The sequence below is a fragment of the Streptopelia decaocto genome (genome assembly GCF_964273445.1).
Source record: "Streptopelia decaocto genome assembly, chromosome: 6".
Taxonomy (NCBI): Eukaryota; Metazoa; Chordata; class Aves; order Columbiformes; family Columbidae; genus Streptopelia; species Streptopelia decaocto.
This window is the reverse complement of record NC_138660.1, coordinates 28,691,630-28,705,489: the sequence shown is the minus strand read 5'-3', so window position 1 is coordinate 28,705,489 and position 13,860 is coordinate 28,691,630. Positions and strand designations below refer to the sequence as shown.

At 47.8% G+C, this 13,860-nt stretch overlaps 1 protein-coding gene across 1 annotated transcript in view; it reads right to left on the bottom strand.

Annotated features, from left to right (window-relative positions):
* BMPR2 (bone morphogenetic protein receptor type 2) overlaps nucleotides 1–11,972 on the bottom strand; it is an 85,849-nt gene extending 73,877 nt beyond the window's left edge. The window contains exon 1 of the mRNA XM_082057217.1: nucleotides 11,024–11,972. Within this exon, the coding sequence (XP_081913343.1) occupies nucleotides 11,024–11,078 (55 nt within the window). The 5' untranslated portion in view covers nucleotides 11,079–11,972. The remainder of the gene's footprint in view (nucleotides 1–11,023) is intronic.
* Between the last annotated feature and the right edge of the window lie 1,888 nt (nucleotides 11,973–13,860).

Here is a 13,860-nt window from a genome sequence, read left to right as displayed (position 1 = left end):
GCTGCTCGAGTGCCAAAGGGACACAGGTCACACACACCCCAGTTTTGACTGATCTGCTGCTTGGAGGGATCACCAAGTTGGGCAGGGAAAAATTTAATTAAATAAAACAAGGACAAGTGTAGCATCTGTCATCTGGGCAGGAACAACCCCAGGTTCCAGTATAAGTTGGGGAATGACCTATTAGAGAGCAGCTTAGGGGAAAGGGAGCTGGGGGTCCTGGGGACAGCAGGGTGACCATGAGCCAGCACTGGGCCCTTGTGGCCAGGAAGCCAATGGTACCTGGGGTGGGTTAGAAGGGGGTGGTCAGTAGGTCAGAGAGGTTCTCCTGCCCCTCTGCTCTGCCTTGGGGAGACCACACCTGGAATATTGTGTCCAGTTGTGGCCCCTCAGTTCCAGCAGGACAGGGAGTGGAGCATCTCCCGTGTGAGGAAAGGCTGAGGGAGCTGGGGCTCTGGAGCTGGACAAGAGGAGACTGAGGGGGGACTCATTCATGGGGATCAATATGGAAAGGGGGAGTGTCAGGAGGATGGAGCCAGGCTCTTCTGGTGACAACCAGTGATAGGACAAGGGGCAATAGCTGCAAACTGGAACACAGGAGGTTCCACTTAAATTGAGAAGAAACTTCTCCATGGTGAGGGTGGCAGAGCCTGGCCCAGGCTGCCCAGGGGGGTTGTGGAGTCTCCTTCTCTGCAGACATTCCAACCCGCCTGGACACCTTCCTGTGTAACCTCATCTGGGTGTTCCTGCTCCATGGGGGGATTGCACTGGATGAGCTTTCCAGGGCCCTTCCAACCCCTGACACTCTGGGATTCTGTGATCATGTGCACTTGGGACAATCTCGCTCCAGCACAGGAATCTGCAGAGACAGACGGCACTGTGGGATTTGTCAGCTCCTGATAACGAAAAGCAAATATTTGGTGGATCGTTAAAGAGGAATTTAAGTGTGTCTCTCTAGGAGTATTATGGCTAAAGACCTAGTTAGCTCTGACTCTAGTTTAATTCAGTTTATTTTGAAGCTATGAGACGTTTATTACCGTATGCTAAAACAAGTCTCTGCACTCCTTACCAGAACCGGAGGAATGCTGCCGTATGCCAGGTACGGGACAGGACGGAGGAACTCCATCTTCTTCCTCAAATGGAGACATCTGAGGTGAGGACAGTCTTTGTATTCACATTTGTATACATTTTGTGAATAAAAACCGGAAGGATAGGAAGGGCAGAGCAAGCAAAGGCAGTTCTCAGCTGACTTCCAGAGCCTGACCTCATCAGTCTTGCACAATACAACTCTAAACACAAAGATGAGAATTCCAAATAATTCGAGCGGAACTCCAAGGAAAGGTATCCGCTGTCACATTTTCTTTTCGAAGTGTCACACCCTCCATTCCCCCCATACAGCAGTTGATAACACTGAGAATAATTTCCATTTTCTTCTACATAGGGTCAAAAATATTCCACCAGCTTGCCTTTCAAAAGCCCTCAAACCCTAGGAGAATTAGTTTGGAAATCTGTGCACTCTCCAAGGACTAGAACAGCCCTTCACACAGTTTTACCCTAACAGCCCTCCTCCCCAAAGCCCAACCAAAGCTTCACGGGATTCTTCCGAAAGCATTATTTAAATATGTATCCAAAATCACTTCCTTAATTACTCACTCAAGCTCATGCATGTTTGAAAGCAGTTTAGCAGACGAGCCACCTCTCCCAGGCTGCGCTCAGCTTAGGTAGGCGATGGCTGTGCTGAGCCAGGCTTAGGTAGGCGATGGCTGTGCTAGGCCAGGCTTAGGTAGGCGATGGCTGCGCTGTACCGCCTCTGATCGCACCCGCTGCATCTGCCCCACAACTAATTACACTCTCCCAGAGGATCTCTCCTCTGTCAGTTATGTTTGTCAGAGACTGAGTTCTTTGAGACAATAAAAGGAGAGAGGAGGAAGGGGAGAGGAGGAGGAAGGGGAGAGGAGGAGGAAGGGGAGAGGAGGAGGAAGGGGAGAGGAGGAGGAAGGGGAGAGGAGGAGGAAGGGGAGAGGAGGAGGAAGGGGAGAGGAGGAGGAAGGGGAGAGGAGGAGGAAGGGGAGAGGAGGAGGAAGGGGAGAGGAGGAGGAAGGGGAGAGGAGGAGGAAGGGGAGAGGAGGAGGAAGGGGAGAGGAGGAGGAAGGGGAGAGGAGGAGGAAGGGGAGAGGAGGAGGAAGGGGAGAGGAGGAGGAAGGGGAGAGGAGGGCCCCACTTTCAGAAATCAGACCAGAAGAGTCAGGGAAGCTCCACATTCCTTTGAGGAAAATAAACTTCAGTCTTTTGCACTTCCTTTGCGCATCCCGGTTATGTGAGCACTTATCAAAGATCTCTTTTCAGTAACGTGATACAACTCGTTTCTTTTCGTTAAAGCAAAGAAATGCATAAACCAGCAATGTTCAAGTTTACGTAAAACCATCTTTTTACAGTAACTGAAATATGGGGAGCAAGTGAAAATGAAGAAGAGCGAACACCAAGAAAGAAGCACACATGAGGAACCACCTCCGAATGGGGGATACAGAGGAGCAAGAGGAGCTGAGCTGCCAAAGGCTGTTCTCTGCAAGAACCTGAAATTCCCCCTTTTACCACCAAACGAGGCAAATCCTGCAGAGAAAAATACTTTTTGAAAATCATCGCAGTTTTGCACAAAGCACTTGAATTAGGTCAGACAGACAGCTATAATGATGACTGTTTTTTGGTTTATGTGACTGATTTGTCTTTAATGCTTCACTTTTAGGTAAGTCTGGTTTTGCTAGTGAAGCCAAGATTATAGAGTTATGCTCACCCTCTGCTAAACACAACATTTGCAGCTTCCCATCTTTAAGCGCTCCATTTGGATCTTGAACTGCAGAGGGACTGGCACCTCCTACCCAAGCACAACAATTGACAACCGAGAAGGAACAATGTCCACAAAACCAATAAGATAAAACACCAAATTCCAGTGGGAATTTGCTGTACGGTAAATATTCTGCAGCAACTTTGCACGTGCATGCCCACAAGTTCTGCCCAAGAGCTGTCATACACTTAGGGCAGGTTAGGAGGACACACAGGCAACCAAAGCAAAGCAGCTGGCAAACGATTTTGTTTCCTTTTTCCTTTACATCTCCTTGTTCGTGAGTTCTTGACATTTATCCTCGAGCTGTCAAGGTGCATCTATCTCACTGCATGTGCCTCCTACGCTATCGGAGGCATCTGCTGCTCGCTGCTTGTTGTCACATCACAAGAACACTTGGAAATGGTTCTCACCACTCTCCTCGGAAGCTCCACCGCTCCTTCCCAGCCAATTCTGTAGTGTCTACATAGAAATCAAGCTCACGAATCCGGCAGAACTAGTTAAACCGGGCTCAGCCTGTGCTACATCACACTTTTCCCTTTGCATTTTGATATGCCTTAGAAGGAGAAACTTCCCCCTCCCCTTTTTTTTAAAAAAAGACCTTTTGTTGGCAACTTTCTTTGAAAAAAACCAAAGCTCACTCTACTACTCTTCAATTAAAGAAGGGAGATGAGTCTCTAATAGCGTTTCCTAACGCTTTTTGCTATAAAAGTCTACTTGAAACTTCCTCCCACCTTAACTAGACCACTCTATTTGATTGAAGAGAAGGCTGTTAGCAGCATAGCGCTTGCTTAAACCCTTTCTCTCGCAAACCACCTCTCCGTGTGTTCCGCGGTGTCGCCGCATCTTCAGGTGCGGCCGCTGGACTCCGGAGGGTGTTGCTGTTCCCCATGGCCCCCATGGCTCCAGCTGTTCCCCATGGCCCCCATGGCTCCAGCTGTTCCCCATGGCCCCCACGGCCCCCATGCCCAGCGCAGCACGTTCCTCCCGCGCCAGCTCACCCCCCGTCTGCCGCGGGACGGACGGACGGATGCTGCTCCCCGCCTGTCTAGACGGACAGAAACCTGCCGGAACGCGGTTCCCACGCCTGGCGGGGTGAAGCAAGCCCCGCTCTTATCAACGAGCGCTGAAACCAGGTGCTTTGTGTAATTGCCACAAAGGAATTTACCATCAGATCCCAGCACGTACGTCATCCGCCTTTGTTAGGATGTATTTCAGCTAAAAGTAATATCTGTTTGCATGTAGCACGCCTAGGTTATTTAAAACTATTTAGCGGCGTTTACATGTTGAAAGTGCATGTCAGTAACGTAAAGGTAAATGCATTATATGCTTATTTTAACCGTCCTCAAAAGATTAATAAAACCAAGGGTGGGCAAATCTAGGGAAAGAATCATGCCATAAATCCCTTGTTGTGTGAGAACACTGGTGAACATGCAGGCATGTGCTGGTTTTGTCCAGAGAAGCAGGGATGCTGCAGCAGGTTTCCCGCTCCGTGTTCCCAAAAGTCAGCTCCAAAATTCACGATGAATTCAAAGAACTACCTGTACATTGGTATCAATGAATCAAGTCGTCACAACACTGGGACACTCAAAAGGCTGGGGGGATTATACCAGCATCTTGTATAATAAGCATTTGAAAATAGAATGTGACTGTACCAGACCTCGCTGTCCCAAAGTGATTCTGGTTTTAGGCTTATGGTGTGAACAGAAGAATATGTGAAAAAAGCAACGCTGAGAGGCTCATAACTGGCATCACTTCGGCACAGAAAGGGAAGGGAGACTTTTAACATTTCCATTTAAATACATAACATCCACATAATTCTTCATTTTCCCCTCAGTAATCAGACACAGAAGACAAGACATCTGATACCGTAAGAGTTCAATATTTAGAATTATCTTGATTAACTTCAACTAGAAGCCTGTTGACGTCTTCTGTTTGGTTTTTATTTTGCATTATATGCATGAACATATTGTAGGAAGACTGGGAGTGACATGTCACAGCGTGGTTAAATGGATGTCGAATCCTGGTGTCTGACAACTATGGATTTAACTACATTTTAAGATTTGAAGTTGGTAGTAAAGATACCACATGCATGGCTATATATCCAAAACCTGCCACCAGAAAGGAGACATATCTCTTCTTGTTAGTAATGCAACATTAAAACACAGGTACCATAACCATTCAATCACTTCAATTAAGCATTACCTAAGACACCACACTGATTTTCACAAATATTTAACAACAATTTTATGGAAGATTAATCCCAACCAAACGCAAGGAGGTAAAATCATAAAACGGATTGCGTAATTCCCATCTGGTCCCCAAATTCTTCATTAGTCTTCATTAACTGTGGAGCTTTTTGACTTTTCCACCTACTTCTTAAAATAAGGGAAGTGACATTTGCTGACAGCTTCATTAATGATGCTATTTCTGAGACAGGAAACAATAAAAGAAAGTATCTCTATTTGCCATTTAGGATATTTCTAAGTTTGTACTGCAAAATTCAGGGGAAAAAAAATGACTACATTTTAAATTCTTAGCTGAAAAATGTTCAACAATGTGGCCAAATAATTGTATTCTGCTGCAACTGCATTAACTACTACATACTAAATTTAACTAAAGTTTAATTAGGCCAGATTCATCTTGGTATAACTAAAAGAGAAATTATTTAACAGGTCCTGGTAGAGTCCGGATGTAATTAATAAGCATAAAGTTGACAAGTCACAAAGTAAGGTGTTTATACGGACTTTTTGGAAATTGAGAAAACCAAGCGAACGGCTCATTTGCTAAGATTGACCCAGTAGGTTTTAGCGGCGCTGCCTATTTCGGTGCCTATTTCAGTGCCGGCAGCTGCTCCGGGGCCAGGACGGCCAGAAATACGGGATGAAGAACTCGAAACACGAGAAACCGACACCCTGGTGGCATCCAGACCACTGCAGGGCTCCTCTTACCCTCCTCTCATCCCAACTGCAATTATTTCAATATGGAAAGATTGTTTTGGGGCTGTCTGCTTTTTGGTGCCACGGCGGAACTAAAAAGATACGTGCTACAATTTTCCCGCTACAATCTTAAGTTTCTTCAGCTTAGTATATGGGCTCTACATATAGTTCATATCCCGGAGAGCTAAGCATAATGCAAATTTATATTTAAGAACTGGTAATCATTAGGAAAAAAAGCTAATCTCCCACTAAGAAGGTCCCTCGCCTGCAAATAAATACAGAATAAATGATTTCTAGAGTTTAGCTTTTAAACAATTAAAGGGACTGGCAAAGCTCCCAGCTTATAGTGCATATCTACAGTGTGTATGGTATGTCCACACCAGGATTTCTGCAGCTTGGAAGGTGCAGGGACACAAAGCACCCGAAGTAAATCCGCTTTGCTGGCCTCTCTCTGCACCATCCTACCAAAAGCAAACAGTTTTCTGCAGCAGCCCTTTTTATTTAATGCAATCACTACCACAGAAAATAGCTCGAACACAAACCATTATTTTCCTGCTCCAAGTCTAGCAAATTTCAGAATAGCAAAAGCTCGACTTAATGGAAACCCTAATTGAGGTTCTCTCATAGGGATGGTCTGGGAGTTTTGTTCCAAGTACCTGTACCCACGCTGCTTTGGTTGCAGCAATAAAACATCTTTTTAACAGAAACCGAGTCAAACTGAGCACGTCTGATAAAGCCGAAGCAGGAGCAGTCGAGCAAATTCACATACATGACCTGCAATTACACTTTCAGACAACAAAAAAACCAACCAAACGATGCTTACAACTCAAAATAGAAGAAGCGCCTCTAGTAGAACAATGAGCACCAATGTAGGATCAGGCAGCAGGAGGGTCCCCAGGCCACCGCCTTGGCACCACCGCCTTGGCACCACCGCCTTGGCACCACCGCCTTGGCACCACCGCCTTGGCACCACCGCCTTGGCACCACCGCCTGCTCCAGCCCAGAGGTGACGCTCACACAAATAATTCAGCTATTTTCGTGCACTCCGCAGGTTCTCGCAAGCATAACACGTAACAAAACCACACAGAAGCGCCACAGGGAAAGCGCCACTTACGGCACCGTCGGTAAAAAGACGGTAAGAGGGTTTAACGTGTGGGACATCCGCAGTTCTGCCCAGCAATTCTCTCCTGTTCTGTTCCTAATCTTCATGAAAACAGTAGTGAATCTTGAGACTTTTAGCACCTTTCACAGCTGGCCAGCGGATTCAGAAGATAATAGAGACGGAAAGAGAAAATATCAAGTCCTGAGAGATGCAGAAGGCAGACACCTTGAGAGCTCACACCAAAAAACGCCATTCGACGCAAACCCAAGAAGGCAAATGACAAAACAGCCCCAGCCCAATGACTTGGGATAAAATACCATCCTCACCCAAAAACCTTGTGGTTTCCAACTGTACGAGACTAAGGGAAAAGGAGGGGGGCAAAGGGCTCATCTGAACGAACAGGCCTGTGGTTCAGAACAGAAACCCCCCGCAGCTGGACTGACCTCAGCCCTGTTATTAGGACAGACCCCTCGAGTCAGGACAGCACCATCAGAAATCAACGTTTTAGCAAAACCCTACATTTTCAAAAACGGGGCGGGGGGGGGGGGGGCAGTAATTGCAAAAATCTCATTTTAAAACACTGATTGTCAACTAGAGCTTCTTGTCACCAACTCCTGCGGCTGAGGTTGAGACGTGGGGCTCCAGCATAGGAACCGGCCAAGACCGACGTTCCCTGGCGAGTGCCTGCGTGCGTATTCCGCACACACTTCAGATTGGATTTCCACATATTAATTAAGGCATATCTTAAGTAATCTTGCATTAGAAGGGGGGAAAAATGCTACTGTTGCATTATGAAAAACACGATAATTAAGCGCTGTAACAGGACAGACTACCTAGACAGGCTGTGAAATCCCTCTTGGCTGGAGATTCCAGAGACGTTAGACAAACATTGTTATCTGTCCTTATGCAACCAGACCATGGAGGAAACAGAAGAGAAGTCATTTCCAGCCTTACACTTCTGTGAACTTACATTTCAGAGAAAGAAAAAAAAGAACCCACAGCACAGAAAATCAGTTTAAATGCTGAATGAGCCATAAACGATGGGTATAGCTCCAGTAAAGAAGGGGAAATTGGGGTGCAGATGGGTTTAAAAAACCCCATTTAATATGCAAGATAGAGTCAGTTATTAACTCAAAACACTGAATTAGAAGAACTGAGTTGAATAGGCAAAGGAGGCTTTTGCTCATGTCACACAATTCACATTTCAAACAAATTATGGTGAGACACTGAAGTAGCTTTAACTGGCAAGACAGAGTTGGATAAAGATGCTTCAGTTCAGTCATTTTAATTAATAATTAAACAATCATTAAAAAAAATACTTCAATCCCTATCCAATTCCATTCACACTGGAAATTTTGCAGCCCTGTTGGACCACGTAGGTACAGACCCACAGAAAGCTTCCCAAAGATAAAAGGATATCCCCTTTGCTTTAATTTTCACTTTATATTTCGTGCAAATAATTTCACCATTAGAACGCTGTCTACCTTGGATACATATAAAGAAGGAAAAGTGGTTTAGTGTTGCCTATCACAGGCTGCAGGCGAGCGAAATGAGGAAAGATTATATCTTTAATATCAGGTTGGCACGAACACCCAAACAGAATTCTGCACAATACTGGGGATCAGCAGCCTCCAATGCAGGCACAGCCCCCCCAACCCACACATCCAAACCACCGAAAACATAAGGGCCTTGCAATATGTCTCGCATCAACAAAAGATTTAGAAAGGGGTATTTCAAGTCTTTTGAGAAACAAGGAACAAAGTGGCACAAACCAATATTTTTTCCAATGTAACTTTTTAAACCCCTCAAATTTTAACCTAAGACCAGCATTAGTTAAATGTCCTTACTGTAGTATTTCTCTTTACAAGGACAGTTTAAATACAGAGTTACCAGCTACCTGTTAAGATCTGCATATTATAAAGTAAGCCAGTAGCGTCTTCCCCCTAATAATCAGCAAACAATTCTGAATGTAGACGTAGTTCTTCATTATATCTTCAGTTACAACACTGAAGGAATAACCACCTTCTTTCTTCATCCATATTCTAGATTATGAGCGAATCTGTCATCTACAGATTATTTTCTTTGTCGTCTTCTTTACGAATCTTTACATCTTCCCTTTATTCCCACAGTCTTTGTGGAGCCCTCCCCAAGGAGCTCCGGATCTCCTCCTCCACACAGAAAGTTATAGGCCTGTCATGGAAACACTTTGCCTCTGATATCATGAGTTTGCATTAATAAACCCTCACTTTTAGATACTGCTGAGCTATAGTATCCATCCACTAGGCAGGAGGGAGACTTAACGGGGGGTTTCAAAGCTCCAAGGGCAGCATTTGCACTGATGGGAGCGCACAGTTCATACTTTGGGGGAGGGGAAGAGAAGAAAAGAGTGTTGGCTCCTTCATGAACATAAAAGGGCAGAATTACGCATTAGTGTAGCTTCCCCATGTATAGACATTTTATTTCTGAAATGCACTGTAAACCCAAAATCAACCATTAGTTAATTCAACTAAAGCTCAAATCACCCGTGTAATTACTTTCACAGAGGATTACGACCGAGGTTTTTTTAAAAACTGTGGATTCTTAAAATTTCACAATTCAGAAATAAATCACAACGGGAAAATAGGTTCCTATTCACAACACAGCCTGACGAGCTGGCATGGTTAGTACCCTTTTAACAAGGCAAAACCAGAACTGAAATGCCGGCTCAGGATTGGGGTGAACTGGTAAACCCCTGCAAACTGGGTCAGGATTGGGGCTTTTCAAAAATTATATTTGAAAGAAGAGTTGGGATGCTGGGAATTCTCAATTCATATCTGCTTTAATACAAGACTTTTGACCTTCAGAAGTCCCTTGTTCCAGGAAAAAAAAAAAAAAAAAGAAAGAAGAAAAAACCCAAAACATTCCTCAGAAACTACCCCAGAGAGATGCTGCAGACATCAATCTAAAATAACGGCAGTCAAAGGTCAAGCTGATATAAGCAACATCAATCTTTTCATTTAAATATCTTCTTGAAAGTTACCTCTTCAAAAGCAGTAATAAGAAAATCAGGGACTATCCAGTGAGAGTGACGAAGAAACTGCCTAAACGTGTATACTTACAGGATTTTCCTAATAATGACACCAAGTCTCTTCAACAAATAATCCCGTTTTAAAACCTCACAGAAACTGCCAACAGCTTGGTTGGGTCATCTCAGCAAGACACGTTGTTTTTGTTACAAGGATTCATTTATGTATTAGACACATCAGATTCCAAAATAACACTAAAAAAACAGGCGCTGGTGTCTTTTTACTAATCAGAATCCAATTTGCAAAGTCCTACGAGTCTCCCAGAAAATGCATATGGCAAAAAGAACTGGTATTAGTGCCTAACAAAGCCGGTAACGCTCAGAAGGCTCCAACACGACACAAAACCAAAAGATGCCAGACCAACACACATCCCTCCTCCAACACCACGGCCAAATATCTTACACGTCTGACACTGAGCTTCCCAGCAAAATTAACAACAGGTTTAAAGGCCCAGAAATATGAATAAGGATGCTCTTAGCATATATACTTCCAACTTCTTGTTTAAAAAAATACAACAGTACACTTCAAGATCTTCCAGCATTCCTCAACAGTGTTTTGTGTCCCTGTTCTAGAATCACAAGTGACAACAGGAATAGCTAAATTTCTTCTTCAGATCTCTCCTCCAAGGAGAAAAATATACATTACAGGAAGTCTGTTATAAAACTGCTGCACACGCTTAAGGCCCCTAAAAGCACCGATGCTGATAAAATTAAAAATGGCTGTGCCCAAAGATCCCACAGCAAAACAGGCACAGCTCCGCTGACGATTAAAATATATATTAAAAATTCCTGCATCACCTTACAAAGGGCGAGGCATGCAAAACTAAAAGCTTATATATATATATATATATATTATTTTTCCGAAATTGAAACTAGTTATTAGACAAGAGATGCAGATTTAGGCAAAGCACAGCTCTTCTTAAGGCTTCATTTACACAATAAAGCGGATCGTGTTCTCCGAGACCCGGGGTTGCAGAACTTGGCCGGGCTGAACGCGGCACTTCGCAGGGGACACGGTGCCCGGCCCACCCACCCCCGCGTCCCCCAGCCAAGATGGCCAGTGGGTGCCCGTGGCTACTCACCAGCCGCAGTGCCGAGCAGGAGCAGCAGCGCCAGGTGCTGCAGTGGGGCGGGCATACCTGGGGAGGCCAAGGGTCCGCGCACGACGAGCAAAAAAAGAATTAAATACAAAAAAATAATAAAAAACCAAACAGCGAGGAATCTCCTCCTTGTTCCGCACAGCCTTCCGCGGCTCCCTCGGCTCACAGTCCCGTCGGGAAGGGCAAATGGCAGCGGAGAGGAGCCGCCTTCGCTCTTCCTGCGCTACAGCCGCCCGCCCGCATGTCTGGGCAGCCGGCGGCGCTCGGCGGGCACCGGGGAAGCGCCGGCTGCTGCCTCCCGGCCCCGAGGCATCTCCCGCCGGGGAACCGCACTTATTCCGCACGCAGCTCCGCCGCGGCGAGGGAGCAGCGCGGGTGGGCAGGGACCATCTCCAGAGGCCGGCGGCGGCGGCAGGCGGAGCGGGCTCTAGGGGCTCCCGGCGGAGCCGCGTCCCATCCCGGGCACGGGCTGTGTCCTCTGGCCGCCTCACGCTGCGGGGCGGGCGGCGCCGATCGCCTCAGTCCCTGGGCGGCGCGGCGCGACCCGCGCTCCTCTCACGGCGAGGGCTGCGGCTGCATCCCGGCCCATCCGCGGCCGCCGGCCGGGCGGGCTCCACCGCGCACCCCGGCCCGGCGGAGGGGGGGCGGCGGGCGAGGCCCCTCCTCGGCGGCTCCAGCTGCGAGGGCAGCCGGCTCCCCTCGGAGGGCGAGAGCGCGGCGGAGGCCCTTCCCCTCCTCCGCCTCCCTGCGAGCGCACAGCGCCAGGCACCCCGGCCCGGCCTCCTCCCTCGGGGCTCCGCTCGGGGATCGGCTCAGTCCCTCCGCGCTGCCAGCGCCGGGCTCGCCGGCGAGGGGCAGCTCCGCGCCGCTCCGCCTCCTTCCCGTGCCCGCCGAGCGGCTGCGGCGATAGCCAAGCCCCGGAGCCCCCCCTCCTCCCGCCCGCCGGCACCAACGGCCGCCCGGCCCAGACACAAAGGGGAATCGCTGCAACTGCCGGAGCGCCCGGCCCGCCGCGCCACGCCCCGGCCACGCCCCCCGCATAGACCACGCCCCCGCCGGCCGCCACTGGTGGGACGGGCAACTCCCCGCCCCCTGCCCGCCGCGCCCCTGACCATAGAGGTGGCCTCCGGGCAGGTAGAGAGGGGCCGTCTCGCGCGGGGGCGGCCGCCATGTTGTGGGAGGTGATGGGGTGGGGTCCGGTTCGGCGGGGCCTGGTCCGGTTCGGCCGGGCCTCAGGGGCGCCGAGGGCACCGTGAGCAGCGGGAGAGCCGCGGGCAAGGGGCGGCGGCGCTGCCAGAGCTCCCCGGCCAGGGGCACCCTGGGGAAAGCGGCCCAGAGCCCGTCAGCGGGGAAGCGGGAGCGCCTGGGTCCCAAAGCCACGTTGAACAGCAAAGACAAAAATAAATAAATGAATCTTTTGCAGGCGCTGAGATTGCATCAGCTTTGAACTCCAGGGCCTACTCTCAAAACCCCCGAGCTGCTGCCGCAGCAGGGCCTGGTGTCCTGTCCCCGCCGAGCTGCGCCAGCCCCGCCAGAGCCACCTTCATCCTCCTCATCCTCCTCATCATCACCGTCCTCCAGCCCTCGGGGAACACCCTGCGCCCAGCTCCTACGGCTCCAGCCTAACAACAACCATTATCTGCCTCTTAAAGAGATTTTATGATTTCAAAACAAAGTCAACCCTGTGGTGTTTGTGTGCTTCAACCTGTGCTGTATTGCACGGGGATAACTGCGGCCAGCGGCTGATGGGAGGACTGTGGATGTCGTGTCTGATATTCCAGCCCAGCGAGGCTCTTACAAACAAGTTCTGCTGGGTGTAGCGTTATTAAAGAACGTTCTTAAAAACATCACGCGCGCAGAAGGCGCCTTCGTATCCAGGCTCCTCCAAAGAGTCTGCGACGGGAAACGCTGCCCCGTGCCTGAATTCCTACACCAGTTACAGGAACAGGGTACAAGAAATACAAACTCAAAATTCCGATTCCACACCTCAAAACATTAAATGCTACTGTGCAAAATGGTGTAGATGCAAATCAGTGATGATTTTACTGGTAACAAAAGGCTTCTGCCTAACCCCATTCCTCTTCACAAGCCGTAACAGGTGAAATAGGTGTAATCCAATTCTTGCATCACCAAGAGAATTATTGAATAAATTCTAATAGGATTTTTATTGTAGTCATGCTTCAGCCGTCATTTGACATTCCTGGGGTCAAGCTGAGTTTATGTGGCTGATAGTTATATAAAAGTTTGTTACAATTCTTGTTACTTTCCAATCTATGCAGATCTAACATGGGTATTGGGGGGAGACAATACAATATAGAATCCCAGATTGTAATTTGTATCGCCACTTTCCAGAACTGCAACCACATGTTAAACCACAGTATCCTTCCTGTTATTTGTGGAATGTGAACTGCCAAGAAATAACCTTTAGAAAGAGGAAAAAAAAAAAAAAAAAGGCAAACCCAACAACAAACAGAACAGTTTTACCTCCGAGAGAGACAAAAAAACCCCAATGCTGAATATATTTTGTGGGCCCAAAATCCAGCATTCTTTTCTGGTTCAGCAAAGGCACTGAACTATGCAACGTAATTTTTGCCCAGCTGTACCTACCAGTGAAAGAAGCGAGATCTGCTTTGTTCACAGAAAACAAGAACCTGGCTGCGTGGGTTGCGCGGCACTTTCACTGTTTGGATGGTAAGAGAAAATTACTGTAATTGTTTATGACGTGTATCAAAACCTGCTCAGCCTGAAGTGAATGACAGAAGCCTCGCTAGTTTTAATGGTTCTAGTTTTGGCTCGTTAATTAATACCAGGAGTTCTTC